The sequence below is a fragment of the Canis lupus genome, chromosome 38 (genome assembly GCF_011100685.1).
Source record: "Canis lupus familiaris isolate Mischka breed German Shepherd chromosome 38, alternate assembly UU_Cfam_GSD_1.0, whole genome shotgun sequence".
Lineage (NCBI taxonomy): Eukaryota > Metazoa > Chordata > Mammalia > Carnivora > Canidae > Canis > Canis lupus.
This window is the reverse complement of record NC_049259.1, coordinates 11,900,952-11,928,421: the sequence shown is the minus strand read 5'-3', so window position 1 is coordinate 11,928,421 and position 27,470 is coordinate 11,900,952. Positions and strand designations below refer to the sequence as shown.

Here is a 27,470-nt window from a genome sequence, read left to right as displayed (position 1 = left end):
GTGCTATACAAGTCATTTATTTTTTTGGGTGGGATGAATAGGATATTATAAGGGTTACTGGAGGGAATAGCAAGTCTTTTCTGGAGGCGTGTGGATACAGTGGATCTGATTCTCTTCAATAACCACCTTTGTGTGTGTGTGTGTGTGTGGATTTTTACCCAGTTTCAAGGAGGACATAGCCATATTTATAAAGACCTTTACGACTTTAGCTTCCTCTATGAATCCCACATCTAAACTTTCCTTGCTCCAGTGGGTCCTGAAGACAAGATTCAAGGTCTGAAACATAGATCATGAAGGCATCAGGTATTAGAAATTAGTCTGTACCACCATCATATTAGAGGCTGTGGATTCTTCTGGGGATCCCAGAAAGAGGCTTTGGGTCCACATTTAGTACTAGCATCTCATTAACAGAGTGGATCTCCTCCCATCAAATGTTCCAGAGTTGAATTACTAAGTTAGCAGAAAAGTGTGTTGATTAAAGAGAAACAAAACCAAAGGCAGAGTCTGAAATGTCTTTGAAATTTCTACCTCTGAGACAGTTTGGTTCTTCCTAGGAAGGAAGGATAGAAACAGTGGAATTTGTGGTAGATAATGTAGTCCCAATATCAGTTAAATATGAAAACTTCTATTTCTACAACTGCATGAAAAGTTCTCTTTTTTGTGTTAAAGGCAGTTATAGATTGACCAGAGCAGCTACTTTCACAGAGAGGGGTTCTTTTGTCGATGCTTGTCCTTTTCCTTTTTTGATTCTTTCTAGCTAAAGCAGAGCAAATGTTCTTCAATGTCCCTTTTCCTTACGATAATGACTGTCGTCTTTGTGTAGACTAGACATAGATATGTCCCTGTTCTTGGCTTTATTTAATACTTAATCTGAAAAGCTATTAATTTGATCTATTTTTCTTTTTTTTTCTGAGCCAAAGTATCTTCCAAGTGCCCAGCAAGCTTTTGTAATTTAGAGAGAAGGTTATAGTCTATTATCCTATCTTCTGATTTCTGAGAAATTATGAAATCTTGACTTCTATTGAGACCAGAGTTTCCTAGTGGTAGCTAAGTGGTCTCTGAAACTAAACATAGAATTAGGTTTCCTCTGTTTATGGAACTGGACTTTTTTTTTATTCTGGACTATTTTTTTATTGTGTATATATAACAAAATTTATAACTTTATTTTTAGGTACATAGTTAGTAGCACTGAATACATTCGCATGGTTGTGCAATCATCACCACCATTTCCAGAACATTTTTATCTTTCCAAGGTGAAACTCTGTACCCATTAAACATTAACCCCCTATTGTCCCTTACTCCTAGCCCCAGACAACTACCATTCTACTTTCTGTCTCTGTGAATTTGACTACTCTAGGCACCTCATATAAGTAGAAGCAGGTAATATTTATCATTTTGTGATTGGTTTCTTCCACTTTATACATTTTCAGGGTTCATTTATGTTATAACATGTGTCAGAATTCCATTCCTCTTTTAGACTGAGTAACGTTCCGTAGTACGTATATACCACATTTTGTTTGTCCGTTCATCTGCTGATGACTATTGGGTCGTTTCCACCTTATGACTATTGCGAATAATACTGCTATGAATATTGGTGTACAAATAACTGTTCAAGTCCTGCCTTGCGTTTTTTAGCTTTATACTCAGATGTGAAATTCCTGGATCATATGGAAATTCTATGTGTCGTTTATTTAAAGAACTGCCATAGTATTTTTCTCAAGAGCTATGCTATATTATATTCCCAACAGTGATGTGCAAGCTTATTATGTTCAAGGGTTCCAATTTCTCTAACTCCTTGTTTACATATTATTTTCTGTTTGTTCGTTTATAATAGCCATTCTTCTGGATATGAAGTGGTATCTCATAGTGATTTTGATATGCATTTTCTAAATAATTAGCAATATTCAACATCTTTTGTTATGATTAGTGGCCACCTATATATCTTCTTTGGACAAATGTCTATGTGAGTCTGTTAGCCATTTTTTTAGTGGGTCGTTTGTGGTTTTGTTGTTGAGTTATAAGAGTTCTTTAGAAATTTTGGATATTAGTCCCTTATCAGGTATATAATTTACAAGTATTTTCTCCCACTTGCCTTTTTATATAGTTGACAGTATCTTTCAATGTGTAACACTTTTAAATTTTGATGAGGTGCAATACACCTATTTTTCCTTTGATGCCTTGTACTTTTGATGTCATAACCAATAAATTATTGCCAAATCTGATGTCATAAATATTTCCCCCTACATTTCTCCTAAGAATTTTATAGTTTTAGTGTTTATATTTAAGCCTTTGGTCCATGTTGAGCTAATTATTGTATATGGTATAAGGTAAGGGTTCAACTTCATGCTTTGCATGTGAATATTTACTTTTCCCAGCACGCTTTGTTGAAAAGACGGTCTTTCATCATTGAATGGTCTTCACACCCTTGTTGAAAATCATTCGGTCATTTTTGTAAAGTTTCATTTCTGGACTCTCTATTCTATTCCATTAGTCTATCTATCTGTCTCTGTATCAGGACAATAATGTTTCGATTATTAATTGTATCTTTGTAGAGAGTTTTGAAATCAGGAAGTGTGAGACCTGCAACCTCATTCTTTTCAAAGATTGATTTGACTATTTGAGGTCCCTTGAGATTCCATTCCAATTTGAGGATGTATTTTCTATCTATGCAAAAAGTATCATTGGGATTTTGATAGAGATTGCATTGAATCTGTAGATCACTTTGGGTAGTATTGACATCTTAGCAATATCATCGTCTGATCCACGAACATGGGATGTCCAGTTTATTTGTGTTTTCTTTAATTTCTCTCATCAACATTTTGTACTTTTCAATATTTAAGTCTTCCATCTTCTTGGTTAAGCTTATTATTAAGTATTTTTAAACTATTTTAAATGGAATTGCTTTTTAAAAAAAAATTCCTCTTCAGATTTTTCTTTCCTAGTGTATAAAAACATAACTAATTTTTACACGTTGGTTTTGTATTCTAGAACTTTGCTGATTCTTTTACTAGTTTTAAGTTTTTTTTTTTTTTAATAGAATGTTTAGGATTTTCTACTTATAAGGTTGTATTGCCTGTGAACAGAGGTAATTTTACTTCTCCCTATTCAGTTGGGATGTTCTTCATTTCTTTTCTTGTCTAATTGTTCTGGCTATAAATGCCAATATTATGTTGGAGACAAGTGGCAAAAGCTGACAGACTTGTCTTCCTGATCTTAGGAAAAAGACCTTCACTGTTGCTTATAATGTTAGCTATGGGTTTTCATACATGCCCTTTATTGTGTTGCAGTAGTTTCCTTCTGTTCCTAGTTTATTAAATGTTTTTATAATAGAATGGTGGGGAATTTTGTCAAATGTTTTCTCTAGACCATTTGAGATAATCATGTGTTTTTCTTTCTTCATTCTGTTAATATGGTGTATCACACTGACTTTCATATGTTGAATCATCTTTGCATGTTTTCCAGGAATAAATTCTATTTGGTTATGTTGTATATTCATTTAAATGTTCTCTTGAATTCGGTTTGCTAACATTTTATTGTGGATTCTTACATCAATGTAGTTTTGTTTTTTTCTGAAGTGTCTTGTCTGGTTTTGGTATCAGGGCAAAGCTGACCCGGTCTAGTAATAATGTGTAATAAAATAATAATAAATTTTATTAGGAAGTATTTATTCCTCTTCAGTTTTTTAGAAGAGTTTGAGAAGGATTCCTATCAATTCTTTAAATGTTTGGTCAAATTCACCATAGTTTTTCTTTGTTGAAAGGTTTCTAAGAAGTGTTTCAATCTTGTTAATAGTTATGTCTATTCAAAATTTATATTTCTTCATGATTCAGTCTTTAGATTGTGTGTTTCTAGTAATTTATACATTTCATCTACTAGAATGGATTTTGACCAATGAATATGGACAAGAATGAGTTCAAGGATACCTGCTGAGTGTTCTTGTCCAATTTTTATATTCTTTACACATATGCCCAAAGTTAAATATTGCCCCATATTTTTAATGTCATTTTGATAAGCAATTCATCTTGCTTTTGCTAACCAAGTTTTGGCTTATCTCAACCTCACACATAGACAAACTAATTGATGGAGATCAGGAAGTCCAGGACTATAGATTCCTAAGGCAATCCTAAATTTGTTAGTGAATTTGAGCCTTCCTTTTCTTAAGAAGGTTTGGCAAGTCATTAACTAGATTATGGAAATCTTATCTGGACCATGGTTTAGAGCTATAAGACCTCCCAGGCTGGTCAATATACTCATAGACCTTATAAGATACTATGAAGGAGTATTGTCCAGGGAGAAAGACATATTTTAAAAGGGGAAGTGGAAGAGAAGAGGGTCTGTTGAAGATGCAATAAAAAGAGAAGTAAAGCAAGAAAGGAGACTCAAGGTCAAGTGTTCAGAAGGAGGTCAACTGAGAATTGAATCATGAGCTAGAGAGAAGTACACTTTGAATTTTAGATCCACCAAGTTGTTAGTAGTCCTTCCCAAGGTATCCTTAAAAGAAGAAATTTATTTATTTATTGTCTTTTAGAGTTGTCCTGATTTTAGAGTGTCTTCATACGCACCCCCCCCCCAAATGCTGCCTATTGATATTTATAAAATTTAAACTCTTGGATCCCAAGGTACCAAGCAAAAGACAATCTCATTCTTGTTTCAAGTGTTCCAGAATATCATGTAAAGGTGGAGCACGGGTGCAACTGCATTAGTGAAATTCAGTGTCTCTCATAGCCCAGCAAAATACTAATGTGCTGACTTGAATATAGTATTTTTACCTCCTCATTTAATTGACCTTCACATTGAAAGTATTTTTTTAAAAAGGAAATATTTTGTTTTTTAAATGAATTTAACTTGGTTAAAAAAATTATAATCCAGGCAATGCAAGTTTTATGTTAATTTCTGAATCCACCCCACTTTCAAAGGAAAAAAAATTACACTACATGGATAGAAAAGTATTTGTAGGCAAACTTTTTTGTAATGTCACTTAATCATGTTACTGGACCTAATGTGCTCATTTCTTAGGGGTGAGAGAGGAAATAGGCAACATAGCATTGCCTCTAAGTTACCATGCATGTATGTGAGTAGACACGTGTTTATACATCTTTAATGCAAAAATTTTAAAGTTGTATTGAAATTTTGCAACTCCAAAATGACAGCATTCTTTCTAGTAATTCTGTCAACCAGTTGGCATCTGCAAGATGATTGTGATAAAATTTCATTGTGAGTCAAAGCATATTTTTTTAACTCATGCAATGATTGTTATTGTCCTAAATTGACAGGTGAAGTATGTTGTCCAGATGAACAGCACAATCGGGTTTCCACTGGCATCGGTGACTCCTGCTGTGGCAGATTGCCTTACTCCACCTCAGGAAACCAGATTTGCTGTGCTGGGAGGCTTCATGATGGCTATGGCCAGCAGTGCTGTGGTGGACAGATTGTGAGCAAAGATTTAGAATGCTGTGGTGGAGAAGAAGAGGGCATGCCATACAGTCGCCTTCCAGGTAAGGAGCCCTTGTCTACCTTTCAGTAGGTAGAGAATCTGAGAAACAGGGAGGTTGAGAAACTTGCCCTAGATATAAAGCAAATAAGGAATTAAAGCTCGTGTTAATTATATCTAATGCAAAATTTAGGTACATGTTGTATCACAAATAAAAATGTAATTTCACATTTTTTATGCTCATGTGAGGCATTTCATTAAAACAGACCAAAACTCTTTCCTCCTGGAAAAAGTGTCATATCCACAATAAGCAAAAGAAGAACAAAAACACATATGAATGCATTGGTTCTGGATCAATATTAGAATTAGAATATTTCCTAGCGAATTTCCTAGCAAATGCTAACAGTACACAAAACTATTATTGATGACATTATGTCAATTCTTTTAAGCTAGTGAATTAACACTAATTTTAATAGCAATCATTATCATTGATGGAATACTTACTACCAACTAGGTACTATGCCCAATGTTTTATATATTATTACCTCAATTAATCTTTATAACTATCTTACTAAATAGGTTCTATTATTGTCTGCATCTTAAAAATGAGGAAACTGAGGCACAGAGATTGGACAGTTGTCCAAGAATACATAGTAGTCAGATGCAGATTTTTAGGTGCCTGAAATTTATACAATTGGGGGGAAAACCTCTTTAAGGAAAGAAAATAAAATGATTAAGATAAGACAAAATATAAAAATATTTGTTTAGAAAGGAAAAATAAATTATAAAAATTATAAAGAGAAGAAAAGAAATCTAGCAAATCCCACTAACATAAAAATAGTATGTTTGGATTATATAACTTATATAACTTATATAACTTCTGACATCCCTCTTATCTCCCGCTGACATGTTTAACTTATATGCTTGATCACCTACCTCTTCATGAGACAATGGCTTTTATACTATTTATCTGTAGAGGGATAATTCGTTCTTTCCTGTCATGTGATTAATAAAAACATTTCCTAATTGTTTTAAGTTTATATAAGTGGCTTTAAGCTTCCAAATTTATTTTTGTAATATTAGGTAAATGTTTAGGACTATTGTCAAATTTGGAGAAATATCTACCAAGGATCTTTCTAAGATTTAAGGGGGTCTTAAGTTTTCTTGTCTTAAAGTGATTTGCAGTGACTGGTCTTAAATATTTGTTGAACTGACAACATCATTAACAAGTTTTTATGGATATCCTTATTATATGATTGAATTTGAGTTGTATGCTATCATGACGTCACTATTTTATCTACACACCAGCAAAAGTATAATTTTTTCCAATATATTTATGAGTTACCGCTTCATAATTTGTAATAATTTATGCTTCAATCCTAGACCCATCATTTTCTTTTAATAGTTTACTACCTTTGTTATAATCTAAAATTTATTCTGTTATAATTCTCTTCTTGATGCCAGAATATTTCAGTTGATTCTACTTTTCAGTTTTACAGCTTTTGTTTCATATTCTATTAATTTTTCTATCTGATCTTTCTCTTTCTTTAAAGCTTCCCTTTACGTGCATCCAAATTAGGAGTCTATAATTTCTCACATTCCTTTTCTTTCCAAATTGCAGTTAAAATGGAATATTCAAGCCTTAATGACTTTTTTATAGACATGACAGAAGTCACATGAACGTAGCTACTGAACCCAAACTAAATATTTTCTCAACTCAACTTCCCCTTGGTTAGATTTCAGAAATGTACATGGTCACTCTCCTATTTGATCAATACAAGGACACATAAGACAGAAAGCAAATTAGTGGGGCAAGAGACAGGCCATAACAAACTGTAGTTAAATACCATACATTTGTGAATTTTATAAAAACACGTAACAGTGCCTACCTTGGAAGGGGCTCATATAAGCAAAGGGCCCTGAAACCCAGGCTTCATTAGCTTCCAAGTAAATCTGCTTGTGCAACTAGCAAGTGTTGGAACACCAGCCCTTCTCTGAGCATGATTTCAGGACATCAGTGTATCTTGATGCAGATGAACTATGAATTCCCTACTGTTTTTCTATAATTTCTTCTTTTTAAAAAAACCATCAAAGTGTTACCCATAACATCAGTAGTAGTTATTTAAATTATTGTAGCGTTATTGTTAAATGCCATATTTTGTACACATTCTCTATGTAAATGTAAAGTTCTGATGAAAATTACTAAAAAAGCACTTCAAGAACAAAACTAATCAATCAAAATTTTTTTTAAGTATCAACCATGAGGGTACCTGAATTTTGTGCCTTAATGAGAATAATAGACTCTCAATATTTTCATAGACCTTAAATAAGTAAGAACTGCTTAATTATATTATTCACAATTAAATTTGAGGAATTCCAGTATGGGAAAGATTTTCTTCCTTCTTTGAGTCAAAAAAATAATAATAATTTCTAGTTTTTTATTTTGTCTTTGGATAACCATTAAGTGTGTTTCCAAGGCATTTACTATATTCTATGAAGTTATAGATCATCCATCTGGATCCACAGTACATCCATCTATGCATTCTTTTTTAATCCAGCTGAATAGGATGTATTTAGAGGAAGATTTTAATATACACACTGTCAAACGGTTTGGTAGTCCCATGTCATTTTGTTCAGTAATAGTAATGATGAAAGTTGTTCTTCATACAACAGAATTTCAATTAGGACACTTCTATTGACACCTAAAATTTAAGGATTACCTCTACTACATGACACCGGACACCTGGATCTGCAGTGTAAGGTAACAAGAAAGTTGACTTTGCCAGATAAACCCAAGAAACAAAAACAAAAACTAACTCACCATATGTTTGAAAATGAATGATGCATTAAATTCTATGATACAAAAGAGTTCAGTGTAGACACATAGTCCTTTCAGAAAATTTCCCCATGTATTGTTGCCTTAAGAAGTTAGCATTCTGAGGATAACTGCAATCCAGTCAAGGAATCCAGCCAGGTCAAGTGACTCCTAGGTGCTGCTTATTGGCTAATAGGTGATTACACGATGATCAGGAAAGAAGATAACAACTACAACAAAAAGTAAACAACATTCTGTGTTCACTATTTGCCAAATAGGGTTCTGTGTGCTTCATATACATGAACACATTTATAACACACTTAAACATCCCAACTTACCTAGGACGTAAGTGCTACCCTAGTCTCCATTTTCGAGATGAGAAAACAGAAGCACTTCTCACAAAAGTGAAAAACTGTCCCCAAATCACATAGCTAGCAAGTGGCTGCATTACTTCAGGTAAAATTAATTGCTATTATAAGTGAACCCCCAAATTTGTAAAGGCTCAAATACAGTAGGGGTTGACTTTATCTTGTATCATAGCACTGGGATATGAACCTAACTGCAAGTTATCTCTCTTTTCTAGTTATAAGCTAAGAACAACCAGATGATATGGTCACTTTGGAGCTATATCCATTTCTGCAGCCAGAAGGGGAAAAGAGCACAGAATAACATGTGTGTGTTTTTCATTTGCCAGGTCTAGGAATAGCAAATATTTTAATTAACATTTCACTGACTAGAACTCAGCTATCCGTTGACACCTAAATACTAGGAGGCTGGGAGATTTGCCCATGAATTCTTGCCTCTATGGCTAAGAATGGATTCTAACTGCATCCAAATGGCTATGGAGTCCATGTTCTTAACTTCTTTGATCATTCTGATAGTTGAACAAGCATTGGATACTCTCCAACCTAAGCCATATCAGTGTCTGTCAGGTCGACTGAGCAGGGCCAGTATAATAAACTATCAAATTGCAAACATTTTCTGGAAGACTGGAAAAAAAGAGTCATTATAAACTCTGCTCATTGACTGCACACCTAATGTATGCCAAAGTTAGAAGAAAGGGTACTAAGTATGAGTGCTAGGCCCTGAGACAGTGACTTTTAAAGGATAACCTGGGACTGCTAAGGGCCTGACCCTTTGCAGAAAGATGTTTGTAGGTGGTCTGTGAGATCAAAATGATTTTCATAACAATACTAACATATCATATGCTTTTTTCAATCTCATTCTCTCGTGAGTATACACTGAAGTTTTTCAGAGGTTACATAGCATGTGATATTTCAATAACTGAATGCAGAAGAAGATATGAAAAGTTAACTCCTTCTAATAAGTGAGACATTAGAGACACTTGCAAAAATACAAAACCATGTCATTCTTCTCACTAACTTTTCTCAGTTTGGAAAATGCATTTATTCATCATAGGTATTTATGTTAACATGCTATGTATTTATTATCATTTTAAATGAATTAATAAATACATATTTCAAAAGTCTTTGTTTTAGGCTCTAACCCATATTCATCAACAGATATAACCCATATAAACAAAAGCTATTTGGAGTCCTGTTACAAGTATAAAGGGGTCCTGAGACCAAACTTTGTGAATCACTGCTTTAAGCCATGGTAATCGTGTGTACTGGAAGATCATGGCAATTAGTTAGTTATCCTGTGCTGTGACTAACCAGTTGAGTTCCTTCTCTTTGAGTAGCTAAAGATATGTCCCTTAAAGATAGAACAATGTATGACAGGTTGGGGGGATGCAAAAGCGTTGCCCTCTCCATACCATAGTGAGTCATTTTAGCATCTTTGTTCATTTATTGCTTTCTTTTTTTAGTCAATTGCCATCATCCTTCATTTGATAAAAATGTATGATGTAGTGACTATGCTCAATACATTATTCTCAATGCTTTGTGATTGTAAAAATGGCTAAGATTCCATTTTTATCCTTAAAGATTTATAATCTAATCAAGGAGGGAAGTATCTATAAGGTTAAACACAGTCCATAAGAGAAGGATGAATGCGAGTATATTCTTAAGACTGAGAAATCACTCCGATCAAGGTGATGGAAAAAGCGAAGCCATTAGATTGGAACCTCAAACAATGAGTAAGATTTTGGGATGTGTAGATGGAAGGAGGACATTTCAGCTAATGGGCATAGCTTGAGCTAAAGTGTGAAATGAGCAATCTGTGAAGCATGTCCAAGTCGTAGAGAGCAGTTGGGTTTATGTGGGGGGGGGGGGGCTCTGCTGTGTGCAAGGAAATAGGGGGAGATATGTGTGAGTAGGCAAAAGGATCGAACATTCCTTAGTAATCAAGGAAGAGTCAGTGTGACGATAGAATTATGATTTAAGGACACGAATTAGATTTTGGTGGCAAAATGAATGTGAGGGAGAAGGAAAGAGAAGTCAGAACACTATCGCCAAAAAGGAAAACATACCTGTTTTAAGAAATGAAGTAGAGGTAATTGTCCACTAGGACACTGGTTCCTAATCTTTGGGGTGGGGGGAGGAACCATACACCCCCTTAAGAATCTTTGGAAAGCTACAAAGCCTCTCTTCAAATACTAGGACACAGACCTTGCACAGAAATTTGCCTGCAGTTCCACACACCTCACACCTCTGTGGGCCTGAACTTCAGGATCACTTCTTATTTACTTCTCTATGATTTTCCACGCTTGTCAAATATTTCTCAAGCAAATTGCAACACTACTCAGCTCCTGTGAATGAAGACTAGCTCTAGAGCTTCTCCCGACATTCCACCATTCTGACAAGTTCGGTAGTCATGGTGGACTGAAGGGATGATACTTTTAAAAAAAGAAAAGAATCTCGTTTTAGTCTCTTGACCTTCCTGCAGGTTTCAGTGACAATAGACACGTTCCACCTGTCTTTTTTCCTCTGTCTGCTGCCGCTCCCTCCTGTCGCCCCTAATGACTGTGACCTCAATGACCTTCCAGAACATCCATATGGCCCTTTTTCTTCTCAACCTAGCAACACCATACCTGCTTCATGAGGGTTTGGATCTCATAATATTGTTCCTAAGCCTGGCCTCTCTCACTGCCTGGCATTGTGTGCCTGCCATAAGACCGGGCTGGCTCGTAAAACATCTCTTTATGTACTTTATTACTTAAACTCTTTTATTTGCCTGCAGGAGCCCGTTAACAAAATCACATTGAATTGACTTTCTCACACCAAATCAAATCTCCCTGGTCCCAGTTCAGTTGTCTTTGTCAATATGTATTTTATAAATGGAGTGAATTAACAGATGCTGTTGGAACAGAAGTGCTGGGGTAGCGTTTATGTTTTTACTGCTCTCTCTGGGCAGATGAGTTGTGTAGGAGTGTTATACAGGTATCTTGGGATGAAAGTCATGCTCGTCACTACAATGGATATGTATTCTTAACCATTTTCTTTGGATGTATTTTAAACCTCTTTATTACTCTTTCTATTCTTAGTGTTTGCTTATAGGGTTTTATCATTTATGCCATTAATCTTGGACTGGACTTGGTTATATCTTTTAGTTTTAAGAGGTGGACATTAAAATCCCCCTATCACTCAAAGAGAACAAGATTTTTCTGTTAGCCATGAGAGACTGATCACAACATACCCTTGGAACCTATTGTCTGATCTCTATTTATTATACATGTTGTCCATGCAGCCTCTGATAGGAAACTCTGGTTTGAAACTGCTTTGTCATAGAATACTGAGTTTCCATGTCCTGGAGTCGGACTTCAGCAGAATGAAGGACTACTGCTATTTGTTATATAAGATGGGATTTGGTAACTTTGCAAAGAGGGAAATTTAGGACAGAAATCCACTGTGAAAAAGCTCTACTAAAGAATATTGTCCAAGAAGATTTCCATGTGATGTAATGAATTTTTGAAAGGTGTGATGTAGAAAAAAAACATAGCTCAATGATTTGGGGAGTATTTTTGCTTTACCCTTTCTTTGTCAGTTTTGTGGTGGTAGCCAGGGAGCCATCTACCGGTGGAGACAAGCATGCAGTTCTTTTCTTTCATATTCTGCTGCCAATTTTATGAGTTTGTCCTGAGAATTACTAATCACAAAACTTTGTTTTCCAGTCTTATAGGCCTAAAATATGGTCCCTTGGCTTAAAATGTGGTCCCCATGATCAGTCCCAGAGCTACACATTAATTTATCATATTCCAGACTCTGTTTTTTACGACTTTACTGTTTTTATCTCAAAAGCATGATTCATAATTCTTGGTCTTTTTTTTTTTTTCTTAGAAAAATGGAGCACCTGTTTTACAAGATTAACAATTTAGAAATTTCACCAGGACTCTATGTTTATAAATGCTTTCCTTGTCAGCCCTGGCCATTAAATGAGTGTTAGTAACACACTGAAACTATTCATAATATTGTGAGTAAAAAACTCCTTCACTGTTTTCTCCGATTGTATCCAATTACATGGAAGCTATCTGTTGGATATATATGCTGTTGGGGAAGATAAAATATGCAGTTTGATATCAAAAATAAATCTCTAATAGCTCTATGTGTACTGTACCACTCGAGTAACATCTGCCCAAAGAGAATCTTCACCTTTGTACAGATTTAATGAGCAGCCTCTGGAAGAATAGATCAATCCATCAACAATACATGACCTGTTTTGTTTTTCTTTTGGCATATTTAAAATTGTGCGTTCTACGTGTCAGAGTTCAAAAGTCAAGTGCTACATGCGATAAATTAGGCAGGGGTCAAAAGTTATTGCAATGCAGTTTCAGAAGATTGTCTGTCTCTGAATTTGCAGCTCATTCATGCTGAAGTGATGCACTATGGGAATTACTACCAAACTCTGCTCGGCAACATCTGCTCTCCCTAAGTGAGTTAGTGCACGTCAGACATCTTTATGTCAGAATATTGCAGTGATGGATGCAGTCTTCAGAAAATGCTGCATAAAAATCTGGTGTGCCGTTCTGGCCATTAAGTGAAATTACTATTTAAATTAATGGCACTGTCACAGTTTATCTGTGCAAAGAATGAAGCTGATTAGGGTATTAGGTAATTAGCAATTTATCACACCGGAACAAGGTTGATAATAATTAAAGAAGTAATGGTTTACCAAAGAAACTAGAAAGGGAGTCACTTCTTGTTATGAGAGTGGAATCTTGGCTGAAAATTTTAATTCAGTGAAACAAAGATGAACCTCTTTGCGAAGGAAGGCAGGCTTTTTTTTTTTTTTCTAGTGTAAAAACAGTTCATTATCAAAATTTTAGTTGACCTGTCAAAAGTCCCTCAGAGCGATCAGATGACTGATTAGGAGTTTCGAATTAGGTCAAAGTCTGCATTTTGATTTTATACTTAAAGCATGGTGAAGCCATAAAGTGACTGGGGAGTAGAGGGGGAGAATGTATTCTGCTCCCTAAAGGGCCAGTTTTTAGTCTTCGGATTGCTCTTTAAAATAGAAACATGAATTATTTTAAGAAAACTGCTAGAGAAAAAAAAAATGACACGAAAGAAATCCAAGGTTGTATTTAAATGTCTGATCAGAAAGCAGCAGAAAAATAATGTCCAAACAATATAAAACTGGACGCTGTAGATTTGTCTCTTTACTGTGTGTGTGCACGCGTGTGTATAACACGTCATTTTTATCTGTCCTGATCAAGACTCAGATTACAACGATAGCTCTGCTGTGAGTATTTATGTGAAAAAAAAATTTCCTGGATATATTAAAATAATGGAAATGATTAATAAAGCGCCGAAGAAAAGAGTTTACTTCTAAACCAATTACTTTGGGCAGTTACCCCATTTACATGGCATGCTAAAGCTCCATTACGGTCAATGTATATCATTTTAAAATATTGGTAGATTTTTTTTTAAAAGGGAAAGATTGGAATTCTTTGGAGTCATGTGTGGCTAAACTCTTTCCTTAAGGTAGGTACCGAGCCAGTATCTACTTTCCATATTTTTTTATTTTTTTATTTTTAAGTAAAAGGCACTTAAAACTCGCTGGTCTATTATTAGGAGTGTCTTTCATAATGTAGGTGTTTGTACAGGACCAGATCAAACAATTCAGGACCCCAGGGCACTTTGAGGTTGAGGTTCTTTATGTTATCAGTCAGGACTAATAATAAATAAACACAGTTCTAATTAAAATAAATCATTCATCACACGGGCCTGCTTTATAACTGGATATAAACTCTGATATAATAGCACTGTGGCATGGGGTGTAGGCACCTTAATTTCTGGCTTAATCTGACTCTGGAGTATTGTTTATTTACTCAGGCTTTTATGTCTAAATTTCTGCTGTGTCTGTTCTATGGCAAGATCTAAATGATGTGAACACAGGCCATAAAGCTGAATTTGGTGCGAGAAGGGAGGCTATTTGGTAGGAAAGGCACACATGTCTTTCCTCAACAAGTGGTGATCAAGGCTCCTCCTTCCAAAGTCTTTCTGCCACTTATCCATGTCCTCCAGCCTCTTATCCATGTCCAGGGATGTGTCCAGATCACAGTGCTACTCATTAAATAGTGGCCTGATTAGTGAGCAAGTTCAGCTGGTTTTGAACAAACCTATCTCATGAAGAAAGAAAGACTGGTTACCATTGCTGTTGGATTCACAAGAAGCAAATATTTGCACCCTCGACACAAGCTGGGCCAAAACTCACAAGACTCCTGCCACAGGGTCTCAGTGCCAGGATGCTGCTACCTTTACACTCCATCTAGGCTCTTATTATCCCACGGTGCTTCAGTGACCTTCTCTCCCTTTGAGAATTTCTAGAGCTTTCTTCTGATCCCCTGAACTTTATCCTTTCTTCTCCAACACAGTGTTATTATCATCACAAAATGGGCAGGTAATTCTCATGACGGAAATCAGGGCCTTTTTTTTTTTTTTTAATGGAGCCTGGGAGAAGTCTGGCCCCATCGAATGATTTCAGAATGCTTCCTCTCGTGTGTTCTTTACCTAATTAGTGTCTGGTGCTCTTGGTAAGAAGGACCCCTCATTGCACATTTAAATCACCTTGGTAGGGAAATGCTACCTTAGGTACTGTACCATTTCAGCAACTGCCTGACTCTGACATTTTTATACCAAACTTTATAGCAGTCTCCGTTTTCTCCCTTTTTTTTATTTCATATTCATATATAACATTTTATTGTTGCAGGGATGTTCTGTTGTGGGCAGGATTATGTGAATATGTCAGATACCATATGCTGCTCAGCTTCCAGTGGAGAGTCTAAAGCACATGTTAAAAAGAATGACCCAGTGCCAGTAAAATGCTGTGAGACTGAACTTATTCCAAAGAGCCAGAAATGCTGTAATGGAGTTGGATATAATCCTTTGAAATATGTTTGCTCTGACAAGATTTCAACTGGAATGATGATGAAGGTAATTGATAGAAAACCTCTCAGAGGTGCTGATTTGACAATGGAAAGAGAAATACATTGTTCATAACTATTTTTCTAAAATAGGAATATAAAAACTCCTGTGTGCATTATTCATTTTCACATTACATCCATATTAATACCAAATGAGTTCGCTGTGATTGATGTTATTGCAATGAATTCTAAAGGAATTAATAATGATTAGCTGTTCTCAGGAAGCTTTTCCCAGCACTTCAGATAGGACAGGACTTTCAGTCTCTGTGCTGAAAGAGCCAACACTTGTGGTCTGGGACCTCTACGTGGTACCGGTCTATGTCCATGGGTGCTGTGGAAGGAAACAGAGAGAAATTCGGTCTTTTTCCCTCTGGGCCCCAAACCATAATCAAACACTTTCCTTTGATAGAAGCTTTAGATCCAGCAAATTCACCTTTGCCTATATTTTATTCCTTGAGACACTGGACGATCAGCAAATGCCTGCCACCCATAAAAGTGCATAGGCCTATGAGTGTACCATTTGTTTGTATGTTGAGATGCTTCACGGACAGACATGTCATGTTTTATTAGCATTAAACTTGACCCAGGACTCCAGAAAACTACCACTTTAAGGAACAGAGTGTGGGCATTTAAAAACGAAACACCCTACTGTGTTCTGAGTAATTTGCCACTAGGAGATGACTGCAAATGAGTATTTGGGTCCCAGACACTGCAGGGGCTCTTGCGGACTGATGTAACTATACAGTCATCATGTGGACACCATATACTTCGGGATATAAAGTAAATAAAGTAACTCTTGAGATTGCCAAGGTCCCAGCAAGCACTTTACAACAATTACTATTAAGACCATTCATAACGTTGTTAGAAAGACTAAGTACTTTATGAAGTGAATAATCATACAAAATACCCATCAAAAATAGTTGTTCACCTGCAATTTTTTTTTTTTTTAGAAATTGGTCCGACCTATACACAACTTTAGATAGCCAGTTCTATGAAAGAAATCTATCCAACACTCTGCTCCCAAAGTTTACATTTATTCCAGGCCATTGTCTTCAGAAGTTTGACCTGAGAAATTTTTTCTGAAATACACAGTCTTTTTTTTTTTTTTTAATTTTTTTTTTAATTTATTTATGATAGGCACACAGTGAGAGAGAGAGAGGCAGAGACACAGGCAGAGGGAGAAGCAGGCTCCATGCACCGGGAGCCCGACGTGGGATTCGATCCCGGGTCTCCAGGATCGCGCCCTGGGCCAAAGGCAGGCGCCAAACCGCTGCGCCACCCAGGGATCCCTGAAATACACAGTCTTAATAAGCTGTTGTAGTTGCAAAGACATGTCTTTAAAATGACTAGTTAAGAAGATTCTATGTAGAAAACTTTTAAAAGGGCACTCGTATTTGAAAAATGAGGAAACCTGTTAGTTTCGAAAATGACGCTACTGCTTACAACTATTTGTTTCATTACTACTCACTCACATCTGTTTCCCAGGCATCTCATTTTGGTTTCAGGAAGATATGGCTTCCATTATTCAAGGACAACGTTCAGGATAGTTACATGATCTTTTAGGTTGACTTCACTTGGCTCAGTGAAGGTCAGTGAAGAGTCATATTGATAATTCGTGTTTATTATGATTAGGACAACATTTCTGAATGCTGAATCCAGTAGTGTGTTGCAGATAAAGTTCAGTCTATAGATTGTATTTTGTTTCCTGAAGACCTCTTTCCTGGAGACTTCTGTATCCTGCTCCAGTCAGGACTGGACTACTGTGGGATTTCTCCCCTGTAAGTCTTCCCTAAATGTGGGTTTCAGAATTCCTTCTACTTCTCTCCTGTGTTGGTGTCTCTATATTCTCATTCCAAAGGTCCCCTTTTCTTGCCTTCTCTTGGAGAAATATCATTTTGGGTGTATGTGCATGAAAGGTAAATTTAGGGGGAGCTTGATGTTTGAAATTATCATTTTTCTAGGCTCCTACTAGATTGATGCTTGACAAGGTATACAATTCAAGGTTAAAAATTATTTCCACTCAGGATTTTGCCATAATTTCTGTATTTTTAAACTTCCATTGCTCTTCTAATTCTTGTTTTTTGCCAGATATCCATGTGTTATTTTTCCCATGAATGTTTTTAAAACATTATCTTTATTCTGTTTTTCCAAAATTTCATGACATTGTGCCTCTATGTGAACTACATTATTATTATTATTATTATTCATGATTATTATTCAATGATTATTATTCACTTTTTGTGGACTTTTTCAATGTGAAGTCTCATGAGCTTCAGTTCTGGGGAATGTTCTTTTATTATTTCTTTGATAATTTTCTCTCTTTTTATATCTCTATTTTTACTGATTAGTTGGGTGTTAGACTTCCTAAGCCAATCTTTCAATCTTTTTTTTTCTTTTTATTTCTTGACTATTGATTAGTTAACTCTTCATCTTTTTTAACATGATCAGATATTGCCTTATCTTCACCTTTCAACCTTTCTATTGGTTGATTTTTTTTAATCTATCATATTATTTAGTTAATTAGCTAGCTGGTTGTAGTCTTTCAGGGTTCTTTATTTTTTCCTGACTGTTATTTATTCATGGCATCCTACTCTTGTTCCATTCATGGGATATCTTTCTTATCATTCTAGAAATACTGAACCATTGTTGTTGTTATTTATTGTTTGTTTGCTTTATTCCTTGAATTGACTCATTTGTTTGGTACTGTTTTAGTTTTCTTCTTTCCTTGCTTTGTTTCTGCTCCCTCTCAGTTCTTTTTACTATGTTTTAAACATATTCTTTCCATTGGAAGCCAAATGAAAGCTCACTGTGCATAGACATCTATAAGTAGGGAGCTCACAGTAGCATAATCATGTGGCAGAGTAGCTTTTTGTCAGGAAGTCACATTACCAAGAATCCTTAGCAACTATGCTTAACTAATTATCCTTAATAATCCATTCTAGATTGGAATAAGATATATGCCTGGCTGACAGCATACAAGGAATCAGTGGGAAAGGGGACTGGGATTCTCACTGTGCAATATGCAGACTTGTATTTGGTTTTCCCACTGGCTCCTGGCTTATATCTTCCACTGGACTCTATTTCTTTTATTTCACCAAATCTTTTCTAAGCCTATCCCATTTTGTAACACTTTACCAAAATGCAGCTAGGAATAACAACCAAACCTACTACTAATGTTCTAGATTATGACCTCTTCCCCTATGACTGTGAGCTCAGTCGCACACACTACTATGACAGTTTTGCTCTACTTTGACAGTTATCCCAGGTCATAATTTTATCAAATAGTTAGCCACAGCATAACAGTGTTCCCCAACTCTCCACACCCTAGTACATATTTCTTTGCCATAGCCCACCTAACCATTAAGCCAATGCCATGTGTTTTAGGGTTCTGTTGTTCTTAAGACAATCTCTAGCTTTAAAGTCCCAATTTAGGGATCCCTGGGTGGCGCAGCAGTTTGGCGCCTGCCTTTGGCCCAGGGCGCGATCCTGGAGACCCGGGATCGAATCCCACATCGGGCTCCCGGCGCATGGAGCCTGCTTCTCCCTCTGCCTGTGTCTCTGCCTCTCTCTCTCTCTCTCTGTAACTATCATAAATAAATAAAAATTTAAAAAATAAAAATAAAAAAAAATAAAGTCCCAATTTATGTTTTACCTAGGACATGCTAAACTATGCCAAAATAAAAACAAATGCACTCACGTATGGAATGGGTCAATAGAACAAAAGTTAAAAAAAATCATTCACATTATAATCCAATGTGAGTTAGGCAGCTGTCCTCCAAGGAATGTTGCAGGAGCCAAATCCCCTTACATCTTGTGGGGCTTTACATAACGCCCTCAGATTGCAAAGGAAAAGAGGAGAGAATGGATGATTATACATGTATGGGTTTACCTGGATATAAAATATATCCTCTCTGTAAAGCAAGCACATGAACATTTCTAGTCATGTGGCTTTCCCTACTGAGCTGGACCTGCAAATCTAGTATTCCTTGGGAGAAAAAACAATGGACATTACTAGGCACACAGTACTGTCTCTGCCACTTTCATCTCCTTCCCAACTTCCGAAACTGTTTGAGCTGTCCTGTGGGTGTTAGTTTATTTTCTATTTCCTTGGACTTTCTACATTCTTTTGCTGTCATTTGGTGGGGCTTCAAGAGGAAATGGAGCTAAATGCAGGTGTTCAAGTCACTATACTCAAAGGGAAATCCTACCATAGTTTTCTGAAGCAGCTTTATTTTGACAGCCTTTGGGAGAGTAATTTATATGAGGTAAGAGAGATTGAATGTAGATCAATTTTAAATAGCAAAAAATTATTTAAAATATATCATGCCACATGGAGTGCCTGGGTGACTCAGTCAGTTTAATGTCCAACTCTCAGTTTCGGCTCAGGTCATGATCTCAGAGTTGTGAGATCGACCTCCTCATTAGGCTCCCCACTCAGCACAGAGTCAGCTTGAGATTCTTTTCCCACCTCCCCCTCTGCTCTTTCCCTCACATGTGCTCTCTCTTTCTCATAAATAAATAAATAAATAAATAAATAAATAAATAAATAAATAAAGCCATCTATGTAAAGGAAAGCTTGGCATTATAAAAATGTTGCCTTATTTATATCTCCTGTAATCTGGGATGATGAAGAATTTCATTTTCTGAAATTAGAACACAATTGTACTTACCAATAACTATCAAAAGTCTAAAGATTCATCAGAAAAAAGTTTTATAAATGTAAATAATAATAACTATATTGAGAATTCATGAAATACTTAGATTTTCTAAAACTTGGACAAGGAATATTTCTTAGCAGTCCAATTTTCCCCAGAGCACAAATGTACAGATTTTCAAATATCACATTCTTTTCTCTAAAGCTCCATTAGGAATGTGTCAAGTAACAAAAATAAAATAATGACTCCTGCTCTTACTTACAACATATCTAAGTGTAAGGCATTTACAGGCGTTATCTCATTTGATTCACATAACAAACCTGGGTGGTAAATGTAATTTCCATTTTCTCACAGAAGATGCTAAGGCTTTGAGAGTGTAAGCGACTTGCTCAAGGTCACAGAAGTAGGAAGTTGCAAAACTGGACTCTGAATCCAAATCTGTGTCATCCACACCAAAGCTGCTCTTTCTAGTATACACACCACCTTCATTCCTTTTCATGAATCTTGAGACATTTTTTCATGAACTAAGTAGAAGAAAATTTCATTTGCATCTTGTGAAAACCTGCCCCACATATGTCTAAATGTAATTTTTTAAAAGATATGTTTATTTTTTTTAGAGAGGGAAAAAGAGCTCACATGTATAAGGGGAAAAGGCAGAGAGTGAGAATCTCAAGCAGACTGACTCCCCACTGAGCACGGAGCCTCAAGTGGGGCTGGATCTAACAACCCATGAGACTCACGAGACTCATGAGATCATGACCCAGGAGATTATGATCTGAGGCAAAACCAAGAGTCCGAGGCTCAACCAACTGAGGCACCAGGCACCCCTATCCAAATGTAATTTTAAAATTTCCTTTTCCTTATCTCCTTACCTCTACCACTCAGGAAACCAGAGAGTGCGGGACTCTCTGCCCAGCATCTCTGGAAGCCACGGCATATTGCGGCAGGTGTGACTTCAACTTTACCAGCCACATTTGCACTATGATCAGAGGACCTCACATTTCTACAGGCAAGGAATCAGCAGAAGAAATATGCTCATATGCTGAAGAGACTGTTCACACGGGAAGTGTAAACACATTCTCCTTCACAGGTAACAGAAACTGAGGCACCTGTCCATGGCTTAGTCGGATTAGTGAACCAGCTGTGGAAAATGCAGATTAGTTTCATTCTGACATTGTTCCCTTCCTTGACCTAATATCAATTAATTTCATCATACTACTATGGGTCAGCTAGTTATGAGGTAATTAAAGGCACACTTCAGATCTGCTCAAAGTTAGTTAAAAAAAATTGTAAGGTCTAACTTAAAACAAAGATACATGCTATTTCAAAGTAAACATAGAAAACAAAGAACAGGGAAATAACCTATATGTCCTTTTATGGTATATCCAATTAATTGCCAGTGAGCCCAAATTTCTTTCTACGAATACAGGCTTTCAATATATGCAATGAATGAATGTTGCTGTGCTTGTAGGCAGAAAAGAGGAAGAAACCTCTCTGATCACCAGTAAGACCTGGCAGCATTATTCTGAGGAGGAGCTTAAAGTAGTATCCCTTTCCTGATCTTAGGTCTGGGTCTGGACACTGCGCTCTGGTGTTGCCTCTAAATGATCATCATCTTGGGAACGATGACCTTCACAGTTATGAAAATATTAATTTTCGGGCTCCATCTTGGCCCTACTGAGTTCCTCCAACATAGTGGTTCTCAGACTTGGCTAAGCTGAGTGCAAAACACTGTAAAGTTTAAAATCATCTCCAAAATAGTTCTGCCCTCTATTAAATTTTTATTATTTGTCCATTTACTTAAGTCCCTACAGAATTTGTTTCTGCCTTTTGAAAAATTAAGTGTGTGTGTGTGCGTATGTGTGTGCATATATATCATCTATCATCTAGAGTCAAATAGAATACATTTAAGTGACATAATTCGAGCAAGCTAAGGTTAAATAAACAAGAAACTGTTCTGTTCCATCATGACTTGCCATTCTGCCTTACTTAACCGATGGTGGGGATAATGGCAAGCCTCGGGGTTGCAAAAAACTAAGGCAAAATACTGGGATGGGGGGAGTAGATTAAGGAGGGAAAGCAGGACTAAAGATAAAGTTCCAGTGATGTGCTACATGCTTTAAAACCTGATCTTAATTTACCCACAAAGCGATTATGGTCATTTAACAGATGAAGAAACTGTGGGTCATATCTATAAAAGTAACTTCCTGAGGTAAGATGTCAGATTTAAATCATGTCACCTTCGAGACCAGCAGATTTAGGAGACTCTGTGTGGTGTAGGACCTCCTTTCTGAGTGCTCCAAACCTCCCTCAAGCTGTTCCTTCTACCTGAAATCTCCCTCTCCATCATTCTCAGAGTGTAGGTCAAATTCCTGTCCTCAGTGCAGGCTTCTCAAACCCAGCCCTATGACATTCATTTCTACCATGTTGTCACCTGCATTTGGGTGCTTGTTCCATCTCTCCTGCTAGATTGAAATATCTGGTTGAGCAAGATGCCCTTTCTCTACTTTACTTCATTTTTGGACTAATATACTGTAAACAAACAAAAAGACACTTATTAGAATGTATTTCATTAGGAAAGTCCTCAGGATAGAGGACAATGCCTTGAACTTTCCAATTTCCTTCCATTCCTAGTTATAGATTTAAGGACCCTCATTTCCAAATTAGTGGGTTTGATCTCAGAGAGTTCCCTCCTTTTATCTGCCTTTTGAAATCAAAGTCAAGATTTTGAAGATCCCCTAAGACATATTTGTAATAGCCCTCTCCAGAAGAGCATAGATGTTTATACCTATTTAAACATAAATATTTCAGATTGCTTTGCCTACCAAATACTATAAATGGAATATGAAAAATAGCAAGTTTCTTTTCCATGAAGAAAATGAAGCATTTAAGTCATGCTAAAACAGTTCCACTGAGATCAATTTGGACTAAAAAGTCAATCTTTCTTAGAAATTTACAATTACAGGGCACCTGAGTGGCTCAGTGGTTGAGCATCTGCCTTTGGCTCAGGTCATGATCCCAGGGTCCTGGGATCGAGTCCCACATCAGGCCCACCACAGGAACCTGCTTTTCCTTCTGCCTATGTCTCTGCCTCTTCCTGTGTCTTTCACGAATAAATAAATAAGTAAAATCTTAAAAAAAAAATAAATTCACAATTATAAGCTAAAAAACACCAGGGCTCTCCAAAATTCATTCATACAATCATTTCATTTATCAAAAAATATCTCTTAATTTTTTACTAATAACCGGTCACTACACTGGAACCACAAGCTATGAAAGCAAATAAATAAGAATTCCCATCGGGGATTTGAAGCCCATATGAACAGACAGGGACCAAAGGCAAGTACACTGAGATGTGAGAAATGATGGCTGTGTAAGAACTGTGATAGAAGTAAGTACAGGGTGTTCTTGAAGAGCATTGCAAGGACACCTAACCCAGACCAAAGAGTTTAGGAAAGACTTCATGAAGGATATCGTGCCTGAGCTGGGGACTGAAGGGCAAGGAGAAACATATCAGATGAAGGGAAGGGAAGCCAGGCAGAGAGGGTAACATGTGGAAAGCGCAGGAAGTGCACGAAAGCCCAGTAGGTGTGAAAAACAAACACCTTGATATGAATATAGCACAGTGCAGGAGAGGAGGGACAGCAGGGTCAGCTGATGAAGGTTTTTTTTGCCACGCTAAGCAGATTGTCTTTATGCAGCAATGAGTGGATATCAAAGGTTTTTTAGCAATACAATGACACAACCCTATATATGCATTTTTGAAGAATTACTCTGTCAGCTGAAGAAATGATTGCAGACAAGTATGTATGGGATATTTAAGCTATTAACAAGTAAAACTAGAACGAGCATACTCCCCAAAAAGCCAAACCCTCTGTAATAATCAAGACTAGCCCCACATAACACACAGAATGATTTCGAGATAAAAAGAGTAGTGTTTTTTTTTTTCTTTTTTTAAAAAAGTTGGAAATTCTGGCAAAGAAAAAAGAACTCAGAAATGAGAGAGATTATTGAGGGAAGGCAAAATTTCAACGATGCTTCCTTGTGTGTAAAGCAAAAAAGAATTCTTTCAGGGGCTAGGAGCATCTTTGAAAGACCGGGCCTCACAAGAAAACAAAGAAATGAGAATAAGAGATGAGAGAGTAAAAAGAATGAAATGCCATAGAGGAAAGAACAAGGAACACAGCACGATGAGCTACTGCAACTGAAATTAGAACTGGTGATGTGGGCCTGAAGGGGATGAAATAACAGTTATTAGCAACAAGCAGTTCAATCTGCTAGAGCCAGTCGATTCAAAAATACAGTGACCGTTGGTGGGCAGGTGGATGGTCTGGGTAGCTGGGTAGCCCCACAGGTCATTCAGGAATCCAAATTTATTCCAGTCGATGACTCATCACATTTCCAGTGTTGCCCTCCTTCCCACAGTGTAGCCTACATCACCACAACATCGTGCTTCCAGCCCATCAAAAGGGGAGAAGAATGTCCGTGGAAGGCAAGTGGTTTCCTCTTAGGAAGAGAGGCACAGGTTGCTCAGATCACTTCCATGCTTCTTCCAGTAGTGAGATCTGAGTCACGTGACTGCCCCAAGCTGCAGAGAAAACTGGGAAAATTAGACCCTAACCAGGAGGCCTCTGACCAGGACAGAAGGGAGATCAGGGCGCCCACTGGTGGTCCTCACGGGTCACAAGTGGCAGATGCCCCCTTACCAGGGAAAATGAAGACAGAAGATAAGCCATTATATATTTTATATCAGCTTACATTTTATGACTTTGTGTCACATAACTTCTTGCACTTTTTTTTCATATTATTTCTGTAAAGTAGGCAGATCAGGGTTTATGATAAAGAGATACATGCAAGCAACATCTGGTCAAAAGACCCACATGGATGGACTCAGACTCAACCCCACATCCAGTGAGGATAGAGCAGGTGGCCAGGCAGCTAAGGAGGAGGACCTCTTCTTCTGATCATCCACGTGAGAAAAGTCATCCAGAATCCCCCACACAAAAAAACATACAAACATAATCAAATTTCACAAAATGAAATAAGTGGAAAACAGATTTAGCCAATTTTCTCCAGTTTGTTTGTTTGTTTAATTTGTAGCATTTGTGCTTCTGAAGTTACTAAATCTTAAAACTGAAGAAAGACCTTTGGGATGTCATTGAGTCACATGGATGATTACCTAATAAAATTGTTGCCAGTTCAGAACACTCAACAGTTTGGTTTTGTTCTTTTAATTAGATGGTTGTTTTGGGTTTGGGTTTCAGTTCTGATCCAGTGAAAGAGGGAAGGATGTCTATAGTGCATTGTGCACTCATTTATATCCACTAACCGTGATAAACCAAAGTTTCAAGTCCTGTATCTCATAATGACTACCTTATAATTTATATACTAATATAGTGTAATATGAACAAGGTAAGAATTGGTAAAATTTATAATATCAAACTATAAAAGAATATTGGTGAACCTGCCCCATACAGAAGTAAAGGGTGCACACACTTGTGAAGTATTAACATCTAATGTGCATTAGTCTAGTACTTTAGGTCATTCTTGTTATCCCAGAAAAGGTGACATCTGTTCTGTGGAATTCCATATTTTTGCATCCAATAAACATGATAAAATGTTTTTATGATTATGCACATTAAGATAAATCATTTTTAATGATGTAGAGCACTAAGCATATATTTTTTAGTATTTAAAAGTTTCAATATTCATTTTAAATATGATGGTCAAAAAAATTAAAAATGTTTTAAAAATTTCGCTGTTCAATCCTCCCTTTCCAGATGTGAACCTGGAGCCTTATATGACATATGAGTATAGGATTTCTGCATGGAATCGCTATGGGCGAGGATTCAGCAAAGCCATTAGAGCCAGGACAAAAGAAGATGTGCCTGAAGGAGTGAGTCCCCCTAGATGGACCAAAATGGATAATCTTGAAGATGTGATAATCTTAAATTGGAAGAAACCTATACAATCAAATGGTATTAAGCTATTTTTAAAATTGAAATAGGAAAATCCTGTAAATCCATAAGGAAGTTGAAATTAGTGTGATCTACATATAATTGGCATGCATGCCAGGACTTGGTGTCAACCAAATGCACAGGAATAAGAGGAATTATTGTCAACTCTATACAGGGGAATAAGAGGAAAGTATCAAAGATATATTCAAGATCTCCGGCTTGAGCAAATTCTAGATTATAGATATACAATATTAACCATTAAAATTATTTTCTGGTAAAAGGAACATTAGGTGTGTGCCTACTTACTAATCCTTCATTTTGTAAAACAGGCCTCACGAATGTTTAGGCCCCCAATTGTTTTCTGGAACCTTCCAATATATCTGAGCTGCTTTCGAACAAGCAGACTGTTAAGGAAAGGCAAAATGGTTTTAATATTGAAAGTAATTTTGTTTGATAGAGAGGGGAAATAAACATAAATGATTCTTTAATTATCTGTGTCCAGAATCCCTCTCTTCAATAAGAGTGCCTATCATTAAGAACTGCTTGAACGTAGCACATAATAGGACATTAAAAGTAAGTAATGCTATATTATACCATTTCCTCAGAACCCTAAGACACGTAAGTTGTTTGCCAATAGCTAAAAGGATATGACACTCCAATCTGGGCATTTCTCTGTTTCTTTTAGGTCCTATTATTTACTACATTCTTCTCCGAAATGGGATTGAATGCTTTCAGGGAACATCACTGAGCTTCTCTGATTCAAAGGGAATTGAACCATTTCAGGAATACTCATACCAGCTAAAAGCTTGCACGGTTGCTGGCTGTGCCGTCAGCAGCAAGGTAAGGGGAAGTACCCAAACTCCAGACAGAAGTAGCCAGTGTGAAGACTAAATGAACGCCCAGGTTGTGAATGATTTTTCCAATGACAGAAAACAATATCCACCTCAATACAGTGTTAAGTAGGGTGTTCATGTGGCATCTCAATTGAGTATGAGAGATCACTGCAAAGGAAATGTATGCAAATATCAGTATTTTGTTAACTTAAAAAAGAAGGAGAACTTGGATCAATATTATCCTCTTTATCACATTTTTTCTCAGCCAACTAGTTTTAAATGATCATCTGTAAATCCATCATCATTCCCCCAAAATATCAAATCAACAAAAATTGCCTGCTCTTGAAAAACAGAAAGGAGCAAAAGAGCCCAGCATAAAAAATAAGATGATACCAAGACTTCTGCTACAGCCTTGGCAAGAAATGAACTCATGCCACAGAGATCAGAATGGAGAA

The 27,470-nt window shown here is 36.6% G+C and overlaps 1 protein-coding gene across 1 annotated transcript in view; it reads left to right on the top strand.

Moving 5' to 3' along the window:
* Positions 1–27,470, top strand: part of USH2A (usherin) — a 702,892-nt gene that overhangs the window by 513,908 nt on the left and 161,514 nt on the right. The window contains 5 exon segments of the mRNA XM_038586435.1: positions 5,274–5,495; positions 15,357–15,580; positions 21,111–21,315; positions 26,006–26,203; positions 26,868–27,022. Coding sequence (XP_038442363.1) covers positions 5,274–5,495; positions 15,357–15,580; positions 21,111–21,315; positions 26,006–26,203; positions 26,868–27,022 — 1,004 coding nt within the window.